Genomic DNA, 20,927 nt, shown 5'->3' with positions numbered 1-20,927 from the left:
ATGCACAATATTTGTTTTAAAAACTGTAATTTACATTTCCTGTTATCTAGCATTAGACTATATAAGCAGCTTTAAGGATTTAAGATAATGTGTTATTTTAATAGATATAATAAAGATATTATGTTTTAAGATATAAATCAGTTGTGATGTTAATTGCAGAAAGTATTTTATCTATATATTTAGAAAATTTGAAATATGAACATTGGATAGTTTCAAAGGTTACTTGAGATCAACAATGTCCGTCCACCAAACTTTGCTGGATAGCACCATAAAACAAGTTTAATGAATTCAAGCTCTGTATATTATTGTATGTGTTTATCAATGTATATCTAGTAGTTAACAGATGTTCATAACAATTATTTGACCAAAGTTTTTTAATTATTTAGCAGATAATTGACTCGCCATTCATTGTTTATTCCAGATTCCTGCTACAGAAATCTTCCAGAAGACTGCTGGGACTTATTAAAACGTGGAAATGCAACGAGTGGTGTTTACGACATTTATCCATTCTCCTACTGCAGACAGAAAAGAATTCAAGTACGATTATAACATTTAAAATCAATTATACAAATAGAGTGAACCCTATCAGAATTATTGTGTAGTGTGTTATGCCCTTGTACAACTTGTTTATTTTAAAATTATAAAAATATATACAATCATTAATAATAATAATAATAATAATAATAATAATAATAATAATAATAAAATCATAAGACTCAAAAAATAAAATATGTGGTTCAGTTTTAAAAAAATAAGTAAAAGACGAAAGCAAATATGTGTTGTGGAACATCAAGACATAGCTCATAATTCAATTAACTAATCAGCAAGTCTATTTCTTATAATGTAAGCATATATCGAATCTTGTATATACTGGATAATCCAGGACTTGGTATGAACCTTTAAATATAAGGTGAAACTTTGTTTTATACATAATTTTAGTGTATCTTCTTCAGGTATATTGTGATATGGAGACTGATGGAGGTGGTTGGACCGTTTTCCAGCGACGAGGGGATTTTCATGATCCGAGAGAAGACTTCTACAGGACCTGGTTTGATTACAAGTGGGGTTTCGGAAACTTACGGAAAGAATTTTGGTTAGGTAGACCTCGTATCCATTAGTAATATTGTACCAGCTTTGGATTTACTGAGCTAAACCTCTGACAACACAAGTTACTTTTCAGATCATTTTATATGTTTTTATATAATTACTTGTCGATATGGGTTAGGTTGTGTCTGTCGATATGACTCCTGCTGTGATACTTCTTGTCACCCGTACACATACGCCCACTCAAAATAAGTCACACGAAGATGTTTCTCTCATGTCAGCAATTACATATCCTGCGCGTTGCACCATATTGCGAACAGCAAATTTCACGATCTTTATGAAAATTTCACTTTTCCTTACATAATTTTGTAAATTGTTATTAGTGCATTCTTTATTGGTAAGAGTTAAATTGTACTTAAACATTTTCAGATTCAACGATTACAATTAATTTTGGAAATAGATCGAATGCACTTTTATTAGAATAGTCTTGGTTCTGAAGAATTGTTTTGGAAATAATAAAATTTCTCGTTTTACTGAAAATTGCAGCCTGATACAAAGACACTATTGCATATTAGAGTTCAAGAACACACATAAGTTCCCTAATTAATTTTTATAATGAATTTAATTTAATTAATTTACTATTTATATATTCATATCTCAAGACAAATTTTATTGTTAGTATTACAAATGTACTCAATTTCGATAAAACATGGAAGAACTAATTAATTTTCAAAATAGAAGCAACACTAATGAATGACAATGAAGCATAGAAGGAAAATAGTCACTCTCGAAAGCAATACATAAACAGTGAAAAAAATAATTCTAAATTATGCTGAGAATGACCAGTGGGTATTCAGTCTACTACCTAAGTATATAAATTGAGATCTGTAGCATTGTATCCTGTTCCCCCTTGGAATCGAAATCGAGAATAGTAGTCGCAATATAATTTAGTTTCATCAATTGAAATAAAAGTACTTTTCATTTCACTTATTTTGCAATTTTGCTACTTTACTAATAATACTTTTAAAAAATAGGTCTGCCCCAAAGAGCATATTCACCGTACGACAAATGTCTGTAATGATATGAATATAAGATTTAACTCCATACACTATCATAGATTTTAGACAAGCATTTGATAAAGTTATTCCAATCAAATTACTTGACAGACTAAAGGAGCTCCAAATGAACTCATTATACTTGCAAAAATGACTATTTAATATTCACAAGAGTAATAATTGAAAATCTTAACACGGAAATACTAATGGTTTCATCATGTGCATATGATTTAGCAACATTATTAAATTTAATTAAGAAATTAGCTTGAAGCATACCAAATCATGGTGGCCGCGGTGGCTCAGTCGGTAACGCGTCTGACTGCCATGCTAAAGGTCCCGGGTTCGATCCCCGGCCGGTTCAAGTCCGGGAACTTTTCTAACGGTGAAAGCGGCCCCGGCGCCCACCCAGCGTCGAATGGCATGGGTGCCTGGGGGAGGCCCTGGGGGGTAAAGGCGGTCAGGGGCGTGATGCTGATCACATCACCCCCACTCACGACCGGATCAAGAAAGTGTGGGGCGTTACCCCCACACCCCCTATACGCCTTCATGGCGTGGTGCTATGCACAGGGGAACACTTTACTTTTACTTTTTTACTTTTTCATACCAAATCATGATGTATTGTCGATGAAAAATGCCTTAAGTAGAAAATTTCAACAGGCATTGGAAGTTTGATTAGAAAAAAAAACAAGAATAGACGAAATATGTATGCTAATACTAAAAGACAAAATATAGAGAAAATACTGCAAAATTTCTTAAAATTAAAGTTAAAAATGTTAACGATATGCCACATATGGGAAAAGCAACGCGAGAGCGTTACAAAAGTCACTGGTTCCCGCGCACTGTGTGCAACCTGCTGCGTTGCCTAGTTCGAACGTCAGAACGACCTCTCTCCGGGGCACTTTTGTGTCATCTCTGACCTTCCTTCAGTGCCTTTCACGGCTGAGTCTTCCGCGGAGCGGCGGCTATTACACCGGGCAGGTAGAGCGCGTTTGCTGGCAAACTGGATGCTACATCCGCGTAACTGGAACCGATAGCTATGTAATGGAATATGCTCGTACAGTGTCTCTCAAAGGTTTTAGGACAACGACATTTTAAACTAGGCAACCCAATTTACACAAGGCGTTGGTGGGTTGCGTGTAGAGTTAGGCTCAATTTCAGGGTTGCCACATGCACAATAGATATTTATAAAATACGCGAAAGAATTAAAACAAGTATTATTGTATAAAATTATTAAATATATCACTATTATATCGCAAGTGACAAAATTCTTTTTCAAAGAAGAAAATAGGTTTCCTAGTATTTCATCGCTGATGAGTCTACAGAAAAAAAAAGAAGTGAGAGCAAACGAGAGGTGACAAAGAACAGGAGAAAGAGAAAGCGAAAGAAGAAGAGGAAAAGTACAGGAGAGAAGAGAGAGAGAGGATGCACGAGGAGAGGAGATGTAGTGAGGAGAATTAAAGAAGATTATAGGAGAGATGAGGAAAATGGAGTAAAGAAGAGAAAAGAGGAGGAAAACGAGATGAGAGAAGAGGAGAGTGGAGAGTAGAGTAAAGAAGAGAAGAAGAGTGCATTGGAGTCGGAAATCTAAGACAGGAAAAGAGAGATACGAGGATTGGAGATGAGTGGGATGGAGATAAGATGCGAGAAAAGCAGGGAAGGCGATATGAGATAAAAGCAGAGCAGAAGGAGGGAAGAGAAGAAGGAGAAGAGAAGAACAGAAGGGACTGAAGAGAAGAGGTAGTTGCAGAAAATATCGTCTCGACGTCAAGAATTGATGCATTGGTCAAATTATCAACATGAAACATTCAATAACATTTTGAAATGTATTGGAGAATGTATTAGATCGGTTCGAAATGCCTTTTGGCTTAGTTCAGAGCAAGATAAAATCTTCCATGTAAGATCTTTGATTTTACCTGCGATTATACCACTAAAAACATGAATGTAATTTTAATATTTATACAATTTTTCTCCATTACTCGGTCCGTTGAAATGGAGATTTTGTAATTTAATATTTCCCCTCCCCCCATCGTCAATTCCAAATTGAATCATTCCGTTTCACACGGCGTGGAAATGAACACAATGGGATAGGTCTAAAACGTACGAAAATATTCTCTCACCGCAAGGGTTTGAACCTACGACCATCAGATTGACAGTCCTGAACGGTAAACACTACCCTACAAACTTTCGCTCCTGAAAGTAAGTAGAAGGAGCTGACCAATGTGAAATGTAGATGCAACTATCCTCCTACATGTAATGTGCAAACGATACTTGTTTGTAACAGAGAAAACGAAGGTAGTACGACTCGGCGAAAACATTTAATGGAGAATTGCACATTCGATATTTGCGGAGGTATCCTTGCATTGAACTCGAGTGGGAAAAGGGGTAAAATTAGTATGTCCTGAATTGCCACAAATATAAATAGTTATTTCATTAATATTTCTCAATGTCTTTGAAGCAGTACTCAATTATCGTTAGAGTATCATAATTCACGATCTTATACATGAAAATATCCCTTTGAACGTGTGTCAAGTTATTTATTTGTTAATTTTTTAAATATATTCCATATGGAGAATAATGTAGCCACTATACACTGCTATTACAAATAATGTTACCATGCTCTTGTTTAATAGAAGGGGATTTAAGAAAAAGATGAAAAAACACCTAGTATGGAGGATCGATCCTGGGACCTCAACCAATGCTTTCAAGAACTCTAACCAATACACTACGCCCTTTGTTTCCCTTGGAGCAACAGTTCTTAATTATTATGTCGCGTCAATATTGTAAACGTTATCCTGTAAAAAGAAGTTCAATACTCTGATATAGCTCTGTACTTCTAGAATTACTCTATACTCATGGATTTTAAATTTAACTCTGAATTTATTTCTTCGGTGTTAGTATATCTAAGCTTGTGAATATATTTTATTTGTATTTTTATGACGGTTAAATGAACATCTACGAAATAGTTCCTTATAATAACCCCCGGTTGACCAAGTTGCCAATATAAACAAATGGAATACAGATTGTCTTCGAGCTTACATTGTTAAAAAGGAGCAGATACACGTATTACTATCCTAATACTTATTCAATAAGGTTTCTTGGTTGTCAGAAATTATCACTTAAACTATTACATGTTGAGCTAGTGCCCACCTAGCCGCCTGTGATGAAATCTATCATTCTTCAGAGTCTCTTTAAAATTCGACTCTGGTCACTTGTAACTTGCTGGGTGCAGACACTGTGCATCGACGCACAGTGTTTTGCGATAAGAAGCGGCCTTGAATAGCGTCAGTGAGTCACTTTGAACGCGAGCAAGCTACGCTACCAAGCTTGTCTGCCATTGAAAACCAAGTCATTTTTTTTTCACCGTTTCCGAACGCGATTGCTATTGTAGAAGTATATATTCTCTCAAAAGAGCAAGAAAGGAAATTCGACCAATGTTCTCCCGTCGTTTAAAACCAAATATTATCTATTAAACGAAAAGTTCAGGATTGTCAATAGCCTAAACATATCTGAGCATAAGGTGGATTTAAATAATACATTTAATAGAAAGATTCTCCAAAATTTCTCTCCCACTGTCTACGTCAGGCCAGTACCCGGGGGGGGGCATGGGGGTTATGCCCCCTCGAACTCTGAAATATTTAAATGTGAACTTATCAATAACTACGAAAATAACATCGTCGATTTTAGAAATGGGTAAAAATTTCAATTTTGTTCTTACATAAATGAATCTGTTTCTTGCGCAAAAGACTTCAGTCTGCAATATTGGATGGTTTTAGTTTTATAATGCAAGGCTAGCAGACGTCCGATTCACCGATTTAGTCAGGACAGTGCGTTACTTTCAATCCCTGTCCCGACTTTTTCGAACTGCAATCGTGATGCGAGAATGTCTCTTTATTATTGTTTTTTTTATTAACTCACAATTAGACATGTTCTTTATTGTAATAATAATTCCTAGTACGCATCATTTAATTTATAAATATATTATTTAGAATTATCATGACTTTTCAATGGCGCTTGCACTATTTGAACTATTTTGTAATATCTCTCTCTCTCTCTTATATATATAAGAGAGAGAGAAAGATATATTACAAAATAGTTCAAATACAACAAGGCCCGCCATGGGCTGTAGCGCTGTGGGGTTATGTTATGTTATGTATAGTGGCTACATTATTCTGCATATGGAATTTATAAAAAAATAAGCAAATAAATGAATTGACACACGTTCAAAGGGATATTTTCATGTATAAGATAGTGAATTATGATACTCTAACGAAAATTGTGTACTGCTTTAAAGACATTGAGAAATATTAATGAAATAACTATTTATATTTGTGGCAATTCAGGACATACTAATTTTACCCCCTTTCCCACTCGAGTTCAATGCAAGGATACCTCCGCAAATATCGAATGAAAAGTTCTCATCATGTGTCATTCTCCATTAAATGTTTTCGCCGAATCGTACTACCTTCGTTTTCTCTGTTACAAACAAGTATTGTTTGCACATTACATGTAGGAGGAGAGTTGCATCTACATTTCACATTGGTCAGCTTCTTCTACTTACTTTCAGGAGCGAAAGTTTGTAGGGTAGTGGACGTCAACCTCCGTGGCGGAGTGGTTAGCACAGCGCGCTGCAACGCCAGGGGTTCCGGGTTCGAGTCCCGGGTAAGGCATGGGTATTTGTGTTTGTCCAAACGTGAAAAACTGAGAATACTGTAAAAATTGAAAAGTGTAAAAGTTGGAAATGTGTGAATGACGGGGGATACCACCGCGTAGGGGTATTCCTTTTTTTAAAAAAAAAAAAAAAGTGTTTACCGTTCAGGACTGTCAATCTGATGGTCGTAGGTTCAAACCTTTGGGGTGGCAGAAAATTTTCGTACGTTTTTGACCTATCCCATTGTGTTCATTTCCACGCCGTGTGAAACGGAACGATTCAATTTGGAATTGACGATGGAGGAGGGGAAATATTAAATTGCAAAATTTCCATTTCAACGGACCGAGTAGTGGACAAAAATGGGATAAATATTAAAATTATATTCATGTTTTTAGTGGTATAATCGCAGGTAAAATCAAAGATCTTACATGGAAGATTTTATCTTGCTCTGAACTAAGCCAAAAGGCATTTCGAACCGATCTAATACATTCTCCAATACATTTCAAAATGTTATTGAATGTTTCATGTCGATAATTTGATCAATGCATCAATTCTTGACGCTGAGACGATATTTTCTGCAAATACCTCTTCTCTTCAGTCCCTTCTGTTCTTCTCTTCTCCTTCTTCTCTTCCCTCCTTCTGCTCTGCTTTTATCTCATATCGCCTTCCCTGCTTTTCTCGCATCTTATCTCCATCCCACTCATCTCCAATCCTCGTATCTCTCTTTTCCTGTCTTAGATTTCCGACTCCAATGCACTCTTCTTCTCTTCTTTACTCTACTCTCCACTCTCCTCTTCTCTCATCTCGTTTTCCTCCTCTTTTCTCTTCTTTACTCCATTTTCCTCATCTCTCCTATAATCTTCTTTAATTCTCCTCACTACATCTCCTCTCCTCGTGCATCCTCTCTCTCTCTTCTCTCCTGTACTTTTCCTCTTCTTCTTTCGCTTTCTCTTTCTCCTGTTCTTTGTCACCTCTCGTTTGCTCTCACTTCTTTTTCTTTCTGTAGACTCATCAGCGATGAAATACTAGGAAACCTATTTTCTTCTTTGAGAAAGAATTTTGTCACTTGCGATATAATAGTGATATATTTAATAATTTTATACAATAATACTTGTTTTAATTCTTTCGCGTATTTTATAAATATCTATTGTGCATGTGGCAACCCTGAAATTGAGCCTAACTCTACACGCAACCCACCAACGCCTTGTGTAAATTGGGTTGCCTAGTTTAAAATGTCGTTGTCCTAAAACTTTTGAGAGACACTGTACAATTACAGGGACAGTTAACATTAAAATGACCACGTACCTTGTTACAAGAGGTGTTGGAATTGATATCCTCCTAGATGCACACATTTACGGTATTTTTTAAAGGAAATTTTCAGTAACACGCGCAGTTCTTCTTCCGAAATTACTTCAAATTCTCTCTTGATGTTTTCTTCATGGGTTTAAGTTTAAAAGCTTGGTAGCTTGTCACGCAGATGACGTGGAGATGATGTTTCTTGTGCAAGGCACCGGACGGATTTTTAGGCTGATGTTCCAGTCGTGCTGCAACGTCGTCTAGTTTCAACCCTGTTTCCTAAATTTGCTCATAAGATCTCGAACATTGTCTCTGATTATGGAACAGGAACATCTGGAAATTCTGCTGCCAAACGCCTTCTGACTTCCCTACAAGAATTCGTAATGGCGTAAGAGTCGTACATAAAAATTCTTGTTTTAAATTTTATGTGCAGTACAGTGTAGCATTATTAGACTGTAGAGAAGCACCAGTAATAGGTAAACTAAAACAAAAAATCTAAAACACTTGTGAACATCTTAACACTTCACAAACACGTGCAAACTGGACACAAGTTGTCTGGATACTGAAACACTGACGCGTCCAGTGCCAAGGTCAGTATAAAGCTGTGGGTCTAAATGCAGGAAGACACGCTCCCACTGCCCGGTGTGTTAGCCGCCGTTCACGGAAGACTCGGCCGTGAAAGGCACTGTAGCAAAAACTGTCAGTTTGTAACACATGGATTACAAAGACCAAGTCTACAACGAGATCCTTTATTCTCTTAAACCTCCGAACACACGCGATCGTACTGCGACGTTGAAACAGCACGAGCTTCTACCCGGGTTCGATACCCGGTGGAGGCACAAGTGGTTCGGATCCCACTTTAAACCGTAGGTCCAGTCCCGATTAGCCTTACGGTGCATACAGTGGACTTAAAACACCAACTCAAACGAACTTCTACCACAAGCCTAATTCCATGGCCGTGCGTTTAAATTTATGTTGGGTATCTGTAATTTTTCAAAGCTGCCTCTGTATATTGTTGGTATGCGGTACCACAAGATGCTACTTCGTGTGCTATATACAACAGCTTTAAAATGGCAGTAACAAAAGTACTTCTCGATGAGCAGGGACATGGCCTCAATACAAATTACTAAAGCTAAAGCCATTAAAACATTCCAGTCAAGGTCACGCCACTCACCTACAGTGTTGCCAATAAGCAACAATTTCAATGGACGAAATAACCGCATACGTGCAACGCGGGAAGTGTCGACTGAGCAGCTTAGAAGAACTGTGGCAACCCTGGAGGGCTAGGGTTGTGGAGGAGGCAAGGGGAAGCTCCGACCTTGACGAGACTGTTTTCGTGGAGAGAGCAATAGATTCAGGGTACTTGCGTCGAAATCGGAACCAACAACATCAGCAGGTTTGAACCGGAAACGAATAAATTTGGATTTATATGAATGAGTAAAATTGTCTGTCTGGTTTATACTTGAAGTGTTAGTTACTGAAGTATTTATTAATTAGGGATATTTGAAATTGTAGTTTTACATGTTTTTTTTTGTTTCATTGAATAAGCGGCTTAATGTAAGTGGTAGAACACTTCTAATTCTAATTTATAATAATAAGAAGTTATTTTTGCGTAAGAATGATTACATTATTTTCCAGGGTTGGAATATTTGGCCATGATTACAAATTCAAGACATTCGTCTCTACGAATCGACTTAGGGGACTTTGATGGAAATAAGCGATATGCTTTCTACCGGCACTTCTACATCTTAGGAGAGGCCGACAAGTACAGAATTAAGTTCAGCGATTATTCTGGAGACGCTGGTATGTGAGCACCATTCATCATTTAGTAGTGGATGACCTTAATGTTTTACAACTGAAATTAATATTATTATTTTTAATAATAAAATATTTCTGGGAGTAATGTTCATAGTTAATTTTGCTCGGGTTACTGGTATGGTCAACGAAAAATTATCAGTTGGGTTATGCTTCGGCACTTTATGTAATGATCTTTCAATTTAGATATGCTTAAGTAATCAAGTGCGATCAAACTTATGAATTGAAAATAATAGAATTGAAATGAAATTCGGTGTTATGAGTTAAAGATTATCGATTTCTTCATTAAGTTTGACCATTATATTCTTCAAACTTATCTAACTTTGCTCGTTATCTTAAAGTGTTCTGATTATTTCCAGGTGATGCATTGGGCCGATCGAAAAACATGCGATTTACAACCAAAGATGAAGATAATGACGTTTATGATAAAAATTGTGCAGAGAGTTTTTCAGGAGCTTGGTGGTACAAAGAGTGTCACGACGTAAGTTCAAATTAAAGGATGCATTGTGTATGTGTGTGTGTGTATGTTTGTGTGTAACAACAACGCTAAAGTTAACGGAATCTGTTAGGGGAAGGTTTTATAGTGATTCATTATGGTAAGTCATAATATTACGTTGCATTTTTTGGAGGCTGTAGAGAGTATCCAAAGTACTTGTAATTATATACAGGGCGTCCCGCATATAACCGTTACGCATTACATGTATCGTTCATTACATGCATACCGGTTCTACGTTGGACACTCTGTAGTATTCTAATTCATACAGTGCACTTCTTGACATTTTAAGTTTCTTCCATTCTGTCTGTCACAATTTATCAGTTACATCATATCATTATTTCCATACGATTGATTAATTTGGTGGTTTCAGTCCACTTTATGCACAGTAAGGCTAATCGGGACTGGACCTATAGTTTAAAGTAGGATCCGAACTATTATGTGCCTCCACAGGGTATCGAACCCGGGACCCCTTGATTACAAGGCGACGACTATTTCCATACGACGTTACCTTCCTGTTCACCTTAAAGCACTTATAAATCGCAATTTACATTCTATTCTTGAAACAGATGTTATACTTTGAAAATAAAATTACGGAAAGTGTTAGAAGTAGCGAAGAAATTAAAGGAAGACGATGACTAGCGTTGGGTGAAATCTTAATCAGAATTTTGCAGCCATGAATATTAATTATTTATAAGAAATTTATTTTGTGATAACATAAATCTTCACGACAATTTCTGATGGAACAAATATTTAATAATTAATATTCTTTTTGCTCTTTCAGTCAAATTTGAATGGGAAGTACTTGGTGGGAAACCACACTTCCTTTGCAAATGGAGTGAACTGGAGGCAGTGGCTGGGATATCACTATTCCTTAAAATTTACGGAAATGAAAACAAGACCGATTAGAAAATAACGTTTTCTACCTGTGGTATTTGGTAACGTAAAATGTGAATAGTGGAATTAGAGGATACTGTGTCATAATGAAGATTCTGTGTTTCTTTTTATAGTTATCGTTACTAAATATCTAGACAAAAACTATTTTGTTGAAGGTTTTGTTCACTGTCAAAAATAATATTTTCTTTTACAAGAATATTGGAATGATAAATCATTATCCAAATAAACTTAATACTCTGAATCCGAGGGTCGTCATCATATTCGAATCTCATGCGCACCTTTATGGCAAAATATCGTCTTCAAAAATAACATACACATTAGAGTAGATGACGCATTACGTTCAAGTGCAATGCATTCTCCAGATTTAGTTTAAAAATCACTGAATTGGAAACGCTGGTTCTATCTCTGTACTGCCCCCACTAAAGTACCCCCATAACGAACTCCTACTCGTTCGTTTGGGGTAAGTGTTGCACATTTTGGTTCAAATAAAAACGCACAGTAAGAATCTGTGTTTGAACTAATTACGACATGGAAGACATAAAGCGAAGGGTGTTATGTAAAGTAAGAATCCAACAAAAGTGCCGTAATTTATTTAACAAATAATTGCATCATATTGCAATAAAATTAAATTCCTAACATAAACGCGTTGTTGCATTAATTAACTCTTTTGGAGGTACACTGACAAGGAAAATCCTTTTTGGTGGGATTCAAAATTTTGTAAATTTGAGTGCGCATTAGATTCGAGTAAAAACGAAAAATTAAGTAGTGCTAATTTGTCTAATCTCAAAGATGTAATATTAGGTTGAGAATATTTAAACATTAAAATATGATAGAAGGAGAAATGATGAGCTTGGCTGCACAAGCATAGGCCCTTACAATACCATATTATGTTGAAATATCTTGTATATTAACACTAGATCAATAGACGTTGCTGATATTTCTTAATGTACTGAATGCTGAATGACCAAGCAATTGAAATTCTGAGTGTAAAAACAAACACCAGTACGAGAGTAATAAGTTAAAATAGCGGCTTTGTATGTTAGGATCTATCACATTTATCGCCTAATAGAAAAGATTACAGTCCTTCTGGTGAGGCAAATAGCAGTGAAAATGAATTACGTATTGAAAGAGAAATAAAGATAGAAAACGAGAAAGTTTTAACAAAATTTAGAAGAAAAAGTATGGCGACGAAATTTCAGCAAAGCTTATACTTTGTGGTAGTTCATGGCATTGATACACATGGAGGACCAAGTTCTTCTAAGTTTGGTACAAGTAGGTAAAAATTTATAGAAGTAACTTATTGATGAATTTTTTCAGTGATGATGAAAAATGTTGGTAATATGTACGTACAGTAACGGATCTACAAATCTTGTCCCCCCACTCAAAAGACCCTTTCTACTTACCTACTTTTACACACCCACACATAAATAAATGTATGTGTGTGAGTAGAGTCACTAGTGGGAATATACACATGGGGGCTAAATGCCCCCCCCCTCGTATCTCGCGCAATGTTAATGTTATGGCAACTCTGCGACTCTTGTTTGAAAGCGACCTCCGTGGTGAGACGAGGCAGCAGGTTTGGAGCTTGTGAGAACAATCTGAAGCCATTCACTGTTAATTTCATGAGGTAAGAAGACAATTTTTGAGATAATAATTTTTTGGACGTTGCTGTATTAACAGTGTGGAATAATATTCCCAAGAAAGAAAGAGACTGAATTATATTTGCTGTAAAGATCAAGAGTGAGGGAAACATAACTGCAGAGTGAAACTGCCGCATGGTGCTCAGAGTTGCCAACCCAGCGATTCAATTTTCTGCTTGTAACTGTGGGGTGATATGCGGACAGAACTTAAGTACAATATGCCCATGGGCATTATTATGAAAAGAAAGGACCACAATGCGACTGGATCCAGTGTATTCGTTGTAGTATGTGGATGCATGAATTATATGTATCAAATTCACGTCCATGTGTCCAAAGTGCAATGCAATTTCTCACAAATGTAAGCAGTAAAAGAGGCTATGGTAAATTCAATATAAATGTTATTAGAAACGCTATACTTCTCTGTACAAATGATGTTCTGTTTACGAAACAAACGTTATTAATCTTCCTGTTAATGCTGCGTATTATTTTCCTTTAAATATGTCATGTCAAGTATTACAACAATTGTTTTTATATTGGGCATTTTACCCCTAATGGGTGGACATTTTACCCTGAACACGGGGTGATTTGCCCAAATTGACGTTCATCTGTTGATTTCTCTCTGGTTCTTTTGCTATAAGACTTACAGTAATAAAACGTATAGGTGACAATAATAAAATATGTAGCTTTCATTTCACATCCTTTTCATTGCGACACTCCTTCATTTAGCGAAGCTATAAACCGCCAAAAAAAGTTGGGCGTATTCCTCCGAGTGACACTAAAATTCTTGATCTCATTTTGAAAAAAATCACATATAATGGCCTGGAGGGTAATTCAAATGTCCCTTAACACTCACTATAAAAAGTAAAGGAGTTAGGCTGGGTGCAATTGGTCATGATAGAAACAGGTTAGGCTTAGAGGGAACCACATTGGTGTAATCCAAGCGGAAGTCCGCCATATTGAAATCAACCAAAAAATTTCAAATGGGAAGGGGGTGATGTTCTCACTCCTGGAAAATGATACATTTGTTACAATCATGCAATCGTATCTTTTTCATGATTAAAGATATGTTGAAGAAATCTTCACCACTGTATTTCTCGTGAAATTGTAGCCTGTTTGTATTCTAGTTTGACTGTCGCGCGGGACACCCTGTGTGGGTGATCTAAGATCGGAATTTTCCGGCTTTATCCCCGCATAAAGCGGTTCTAGGGCACTCCCAGCCTCAAATAAAATGGTACTCGGCCGTGGGTGGGGGTAAAGGCGGCCGCAGCGTGGTGCAGATTGCAGATCACATCACTTCCAAGATGGCAGCCATAGAAAATATGTGGGGCCCACATACCCTAAATGTACCTTCATGGCACGGTGATATATATGCACAGGGGAACTGTAACTTCACCTTTACCTGTGTATATTGTATCAATTTCTGTACCCCTGAGTAACTACGTTTATTTTTACATATGCATATTGGAACCCTCTACTACGCCAATGGCTGAGAGTCCCCTAAAATCTTAGTTGTCTCCGGGCCACCCGCACCGCGTGGTTTTGTGGCTTGTAGATCCGGCACTGTATATGGTACGTCACTCACTGATTGTTGAAAAGACAGTAAGGAATGAATGTTAAAATAGTTTTGTTACTGCATGTTTCACAATTACACTAGAATAGTGTTTATGTATACATGGTGCTTCAAGTTAAATTTATAACGTTAGTTTCAATTTTCTTATAGCAATTTAGTAAAGATTCATATTTGTTTCTTGTAAAACAAACATTGTAATCATCCTTATTATTGTAGAGTAAGCTTGTATCTAGCCTTTCATATGGGAAATAATATCAATATAGAAAATCCATTGCATTACAAAACACATTTGTTTTTTCTGGACATTCATCTATGGAAGAAGGGCGTAGCTAATATAAAATTTTGAAGCGCTTCATTCTCATAGAAACATTGACAATGAAACCGTTGTAATCACAAGAGGAAATTTATCCCTACAATATATTATACATTCATATTGTTAAATTCCAGCAAGAGATAAAGGATGCAGATAGTTTTGGTTGACTATTTCCAAACGTTTTCTGACTAACGCCATTCTTTCATCTAACCCTTAAATATAAGCAGTGGTATTGCAGGAACAATACTAACTTGTGCAAAAAAAAAAAAAAAATATTATACTTGGTTTCAAAGATTTTTTGGAAGTTCAGAACTAAGACTTAGTGACGACGATTAGGGGTGGCGTGTAGCGCAGTTGCCCCCCCTCCCACTTTTTGTCATTTTTTATCCATTTATGATCTCTTAAGCCTAATATATCTATAGAGAATGAATGCTAATTGTTCTTGCTCCTTTTTTTGGCAACCAATCGCCGTAACTACTGAGAATACATTAAAACAGTGTTGTATAAGACACAAGGATCCTTTTTTATGATTTTTAAAGTTAATCTATTTCCTTACAAATTTATTACAGTTTTATCTTTCTGAAAATGCACTAGCATCACGACCAACAATGGCGTGAAGAAATACATAGTATAGGTTGGAGGTGAAGCGTATAGATATGGTATAAGTGGATCGTACCGAAAGTAATGCAAAAGTGGTCATAACCGCTTTATTAACTGATGTAGACCGTTCAAATTGCACATGTAGTTCGAGTGACTCTTCCTCTATACGAACCAGCTACTCAATATAGTCTCAATTTAAAGCGATGCATTTGCGACATCATTGAACCTAACTCTAGAATACTCTTTGAAAAAAGTCCCTTGTGCACTGTCCGACATCCACTTCTTCACAGCCACTTTCACATCGTCTGTATCATCAAATCGTTGTCCCCGAAGACTGTCCTTCATGGGACCAACCAAGTAGAAGTCTGAGGGTGCCAGATCTGGCTGTACGGTGGATGGGGGACCATGGACCAGCCCATTTTCCCGATCACCTAATTTGTTGCCGAAAAGGTGTGTGGTCGCGCATTGTCATGGTGAATGTGGATCGCTTTCAGATTATTGTGAGGTCTCTTCCTCCTAATGGCTTCTCTAAGCTTATGGAGTGTCTCAATGTACCGCTCGCTGTTGATGGTACGGCCTCATTCCAGGAAATGAAGGAAATGACGCGCAATGAACTCATCCACTCGCTCACGATTGGTGTCAGTGGTCGCAGTTGATGGTCTCCCACTGCGCGGCTTGTCTTCAATGCTGGTTTCCCCTTCTATAAACTTCTTCATCCAACTGTGCACATTGCTCTTGTCAATGATGTCTTCTCCGTATACATTCTGTAGCCTACTGTGGATGGCGGACAGTGCACACCGGACTTTTTTCAAAGAGGATTCTAGAGTTGTGTTCAACGATGGCGCAAATATGCTACGTCCCACCTACACACAATTACCACACTCTAAACACTTCAATTAGGGGGACGGCAAAAGTCTACCCATATGCGCTAACTTTTTGTCAGCCGTAGAACAAGGACTCAGAAATATCTCAGGGCTTGCTGGGTGTAAGGAAAGACCATACCAGCTTAATATATATATTTATATATGTTTATTATAGTCTCAACACAAGGGTGTCCGTTTGCACACTTATACACGTGTCTTTACCTGAAACCCTTACCACGCGCGTGCATTTACTTGTACCACACACGTGCTTTTACCTGTACCACGCACGTTCTTTTACCTGTACCACCTTTGGTCTCGAAGAGATAAGGGGGGGCAGGGAACATCCAATTTATTCCTCGCTGTGAGGCGCCAGGGGGAGTATGGGGACCTAATTTTATTTAGGGCCTTGGTCGCCGCTGACGTCACGGGTTGCCCTGTAAAAGAGAGTAAGTTGTGCGTAGTACCCCAACCACAGCCGGGAATTGGCCGAATCAATCGGTACTCCCGAATAACGGGCGCAGGGTAAAAGGATTAAAGGATGCCGCGACACCCCCGGCGTTAGCTGGGAATTGGCAAGCCAACCGGTGTCTCCTATGAAGGGACGGCAGGTTAGAAAGGAAAGTCCGGGTGCTCCCAGACAAGCCGGGCAGGTAGAACCTGGGCACCTATCAGCCTAAGCGAGCGGACCAGGTTGGTAGGTTGCTGCTAGGCTCTTCTTCTTCTTTCTTCTTTCTCCGTCCTTCCTTCTGGGATGGCTTCTAGATCTCAGGCTGGGAGGCCAGTTAACCCTGAATGAAGGGAGCCAACCGAGCTCCGGTCTCGCTGCGCTGGGTTTTATACTCGCGATGGCGCATGGGTGGTGAAAATTTTAACTACAAGTACGCGTTGCTAACTCATTTTTTTACATATTGCAAATTTCGTACTGAGGAATATCAAGGTTTTGACATTGAGAAAACACTAGTGGGAAAATCACTAGATGCACGTGACAATATAAACTAAAACTGTGTGCATTCAGACAATACAATTAATAATGAGCCTCGCAGGACTCTGCTATGCTAAACAACACGTTGAACAATGTAAATGACAATAATTGATAACATTAAAAAGAATATAGCGACCACGCAGGGTCTAATAATGAGTGAAGCTAGTAAACGTAGAGGTGGAACCGTTAACGTTTACTGAATACATTGAAACTAAAAGCGTACGCCTCGCAGGGACATTCCGCTTAACTCTTTCATCAGATTAAAAAGAATATAGTGACCACGCAAGGTCTAATAATAATTAAATGGCGACCAAGCAGGGTCGTTACATGTATCGCTTTAAATGGAGACTATGTTGAATAGCTGATTTGTATAGAGGAAGAGTCACTCCAACTACATGTGCAATTTGAACGACCTACATCAGTTTAATAAAGAGGTTATGACCACTTTTACATTACTTTCGGTACGGCCCTGTACATGGTTCAGTTGATATTTTTTATGTCTGTCAAAGTAACTCTTAACGTTTGTAGCAAACTATCGATAGGTCCTCCTTCGTAGCTGAGCGGGTTAAGGCGTTCACTCGTCTTGAGATCGTTTGCTGCGGGACGGCGTAGGTTCGAATCCGGCTTTAGTCGGAATTTATTCGGCCTACGTATATAGTCAAGGAGCTAATATCTGAAGAAAAAAAATGTTTCCCTCAACCGGCGCTACATCTAAGGTTTGACACAACATTTTGATAGAATGTGTTATATATGAACACCCTAGGTAGTATGTCACGTCAAATTGTGGTATCATTAATTTTATGGACGCCATTTTCTGTTGTGATCACGTGACTTCGGTCACGTTCGGGAGTCGTTGGCTTAAAATTTGCATAACTCCGGTTAGAATGGACCGACGTAAATAATATTGACACCAAATGAAAGATAATGAAATGCTCTACAGAAAAGGTTTTATTCACATTCTATGTAGATGCGTTGGTTTTGTTGTAAATATAGATTTTAGCAAAACATATTCAATAATAAGAATTACAGTTATATGACTTTCTAACCTCAGCCTTTTGTTTTCAGCGTTCCTGAATTGTTGAAGTGACAACTATCCAAATCAAAATGGACACGTTACAAGTAGATGAGCCAACTGTAAGTCTTGTACCATCCCCTGCAAAACGGAAGAAATATACAAATTGTGATCAGTGCATTATATGCCAGACGAATAGTGATGAACGTTTACGAAAACCACGAGACAGTTCTTTGAAAATTCTGAAGTCTGCTTTGGAATTACGTCACGATGAAGCTTATCAGCTGTTAGCAAACATTCCGCAAACTCTGCCCACTGGCGGCGAAAGAAAGCCTCCATAATTAGTTTGTGTGGCCTCATTCCGCGATTGTAGGACTTTCCTTGTAGAAGCAAGGAAGCTGTACTGCTACCATAAAATCCAGATTCAATTAGTAGATCTTCCAACCCTGAGTCATTATATTTCTTTCCCATTAGGGATAGGTATTTTAGAGCTATGTGAAAACCACCCAGCGAATCACAAAACTTTCAAATTCTTCCGGTCGTCGCCATTGAATTTCTTTGGCCTTCACGTAGATAGCAAGGTCAAAAGTTATAACACTATCCTTCTGCCCTAGACTGATCATCATAGCTACAACATTCTTCATGACAGTATAAACTGTACTGTATTCCGTTGGCGATCCTTGTAACATATGGAAGAAACCAACCTTGGTGGGATCGGGTGTAGAGGTATGAACAATAGCGTTAAAGTCACTCCAACTTGGCGCTATACTGCCAGAATTACATGTTTAGGAATTTTAATGCGACAAAGAGAGACGCAATGAACAACATCCTGGTCTAACATGAGAATTCGCCTTTCGTCTGTCTCATTTCTACATTGTGGACAAGCCTCGTTATCTTCACTCTCAGGGTTAGAAACGATCAAGTGCAACAGCCAGTACAAGCTATTCGGTATGAGAGACTTTGTAGTTACCAGTGTCAGCTCAGTACCATCCGGTAGCTTAATACTTATGCCTTTGCTATAGCCTGACAAGTTAAGTCCCGATATGCGCAGATCGCTGCGGAGCACTTCCTATTACGTTATCCTCCCCACCACTCTTCTACTCACTGGTCTGGCGTTGAGAATACCAGTGGTGCGAACTCAGCAAAATTAAGCTAAAACAAATATGACAAACGATTTTCAGTGTTTAGCGTGACGGTGAATGCAGGCTCCTATTATATCAGTGGTTCATTTTATTTAATACGCCTTTGAAAATGCGTGCGGTGCGCCGATCGCAAACTGTAGTATTACGCACGTGCGTTAAGGTTTATAACAAAGAGAAAGTACAAGGCGAATGACTTCATTTTCTGAATGTGACATCGAGTAGTGGCCTTTTTTTTAACCGAGTGGGGTGGTGGTTCGTTTGTTTATCGTTTATCGTACAACAATCACTACGAGGAGGCAAACACGCTTGCCTGTGTTATTTTCTAAAGCACTGAAACTTTGAAAGAGATGGACTTATGGACGAGCGTGTAGATGAACTGATAATTGGACATTAGACTTGGGTGAAGCCGATTCAGACACGGACACAGATTCATCGGTAGACACAGACTCGGATGAGTGGGAGAGTGAAACTGAAGAAGGAGAACTGGAAAACATTTAGAAGGTGAGCTCAGTTCTATCGTTTATATATTTTTCATTTCTCTATCGTTTTATTTCATACATTTCTTATGCTGGTAAGAAATATCCCTAATATAACTTAATTCATTTAAGGTTTAAAGGGATAATATCAAAATGTATTTAGAATTTAGCGTAATCAATAGGTAGCGTAGGTTAGGGGATACTAATTCATGCCTTTCACATTCAAATTTCGTTGAAAATTCCGCCGCCTCCGGTTTGCAACACTGCGAACGAACGTCGCCGCAGACAATGGAGAGGGGAAATGTGATGTGAGGTGCGCAAACAATGGATTGCAGCGCCTTTTTTTTAAACTTGTCAAGTTATAGCATCAATATTCGCTCTTATCATTGTAGCTGTTAGATGCAGTAGTCTCTTACGCTCGTCTCTGTGTTGGTTTGCAGCTTCTTCAGGTTGGTAAATGGACCTTTCTGTATTTGTCTTTGATGTCTTTTTGTGAGCTGAATTAAGAACATCATAAACAGAGATAGAACTAGAGTACAAAAACTCAGCCTGGGAGCGGTCATATGGTTGATGCCAAACAATCCTCTCACCAAAGTGCTTGTTCAGTCGAAGTTTCAGCTTCTGCCTCGTGTATGATTGAGAGTTCACACCGTTTTGTTCTAAACGTTCCTTGTGCATTCTTAGTAACACATCCAAACTGAAGGCCTTTCCGGCTAAAATACCCGTTGTTATCTGAGCAGATAAGTACTTAAAAGCTGAAGCATACGTCGATTCCAGTGATCCCTCTTTGAATCCAGTAAACTAAAGATTTGTCTTGCTGACATATGAACAATAGCATGCTTTGTGATACTTCGCTTCTGCAGCTACTAAATCTTTGTTAACTCCATGAAGCAGTAACAGCATCTCTTAATCTCCTTGTTGATCAGCGGCATGGTAGATTGCATTGACAGCTTCAAATGTACTAGCAATTACCAATTCCTTAATCTTCTTGTGAGTTTTCTTTTTGCAAAACAAACACTTCGACCAGTCGGTGCCTGTTACTTGAGATCGGGAGACCATCGACGACTGACTATCCACTAAC

The 20,927-nt window shown here is 38.0% G+C and overlaps 1 protein-coding gene across 1 annotated transcript in view; it reads left to right on the top strand.

The window, feature by feature from the left end:
• Positions 1 to 14,727, top strand: part of LOC146002232 (fibrinogen C domain-containing protein 1-A-like) — a 258,177-nt gene extending 243,450 nt beyond the window's left edge. Inside the window, exons 12-16 of the mRNA XM_083139951.1 lie at positions 422 to 537; positions 954 to 1,098; positions 9,682 to 9,846; positions 10,218 to 10,339; positions 11,136 to 14,727. Coding sequence (XP_082996077.1) covers positions 422 to 537; positions 954 to 1,098; positions 9,682 to 9,846; positions 10,218 to 10,339; positions 11,136 to 11,267 — 680 coding nt within the window. The 3' untranslated portion in view covers positions 11,268 to 14,727. The remainder of the gene's footprint in view (positions 1 to 421; positions 538 to 953; positions 1,099 to 9,681; positions 9,847 to 10,217; positions 10,340 to 11,135) is intronic.
• The last annotated feature ends 6,200 nt before the right edge of the window (positions 14,728 to 20,927 follow it).

This window comes from Lepisma saccharinum, chromosome 18, assembly GCF_977018435.1.
Source record: "Lepisma saccharinum chromosome 18, izLepSacc3.1, whole genome shotgun sequence".
Taxonomy (NCBI): domain Eukaryota; kingdom Metazoa; phylum Arthropoda; class Insecta; order Zygentoma; family Lepismatidae; genus Lepisma; species Lepisma saccharinum.
The sequence above is the reverse complement of the archived record's forward strand: the minus strand, read 5'-3'. Positions and strand labels throughout refer to the sequence as shown.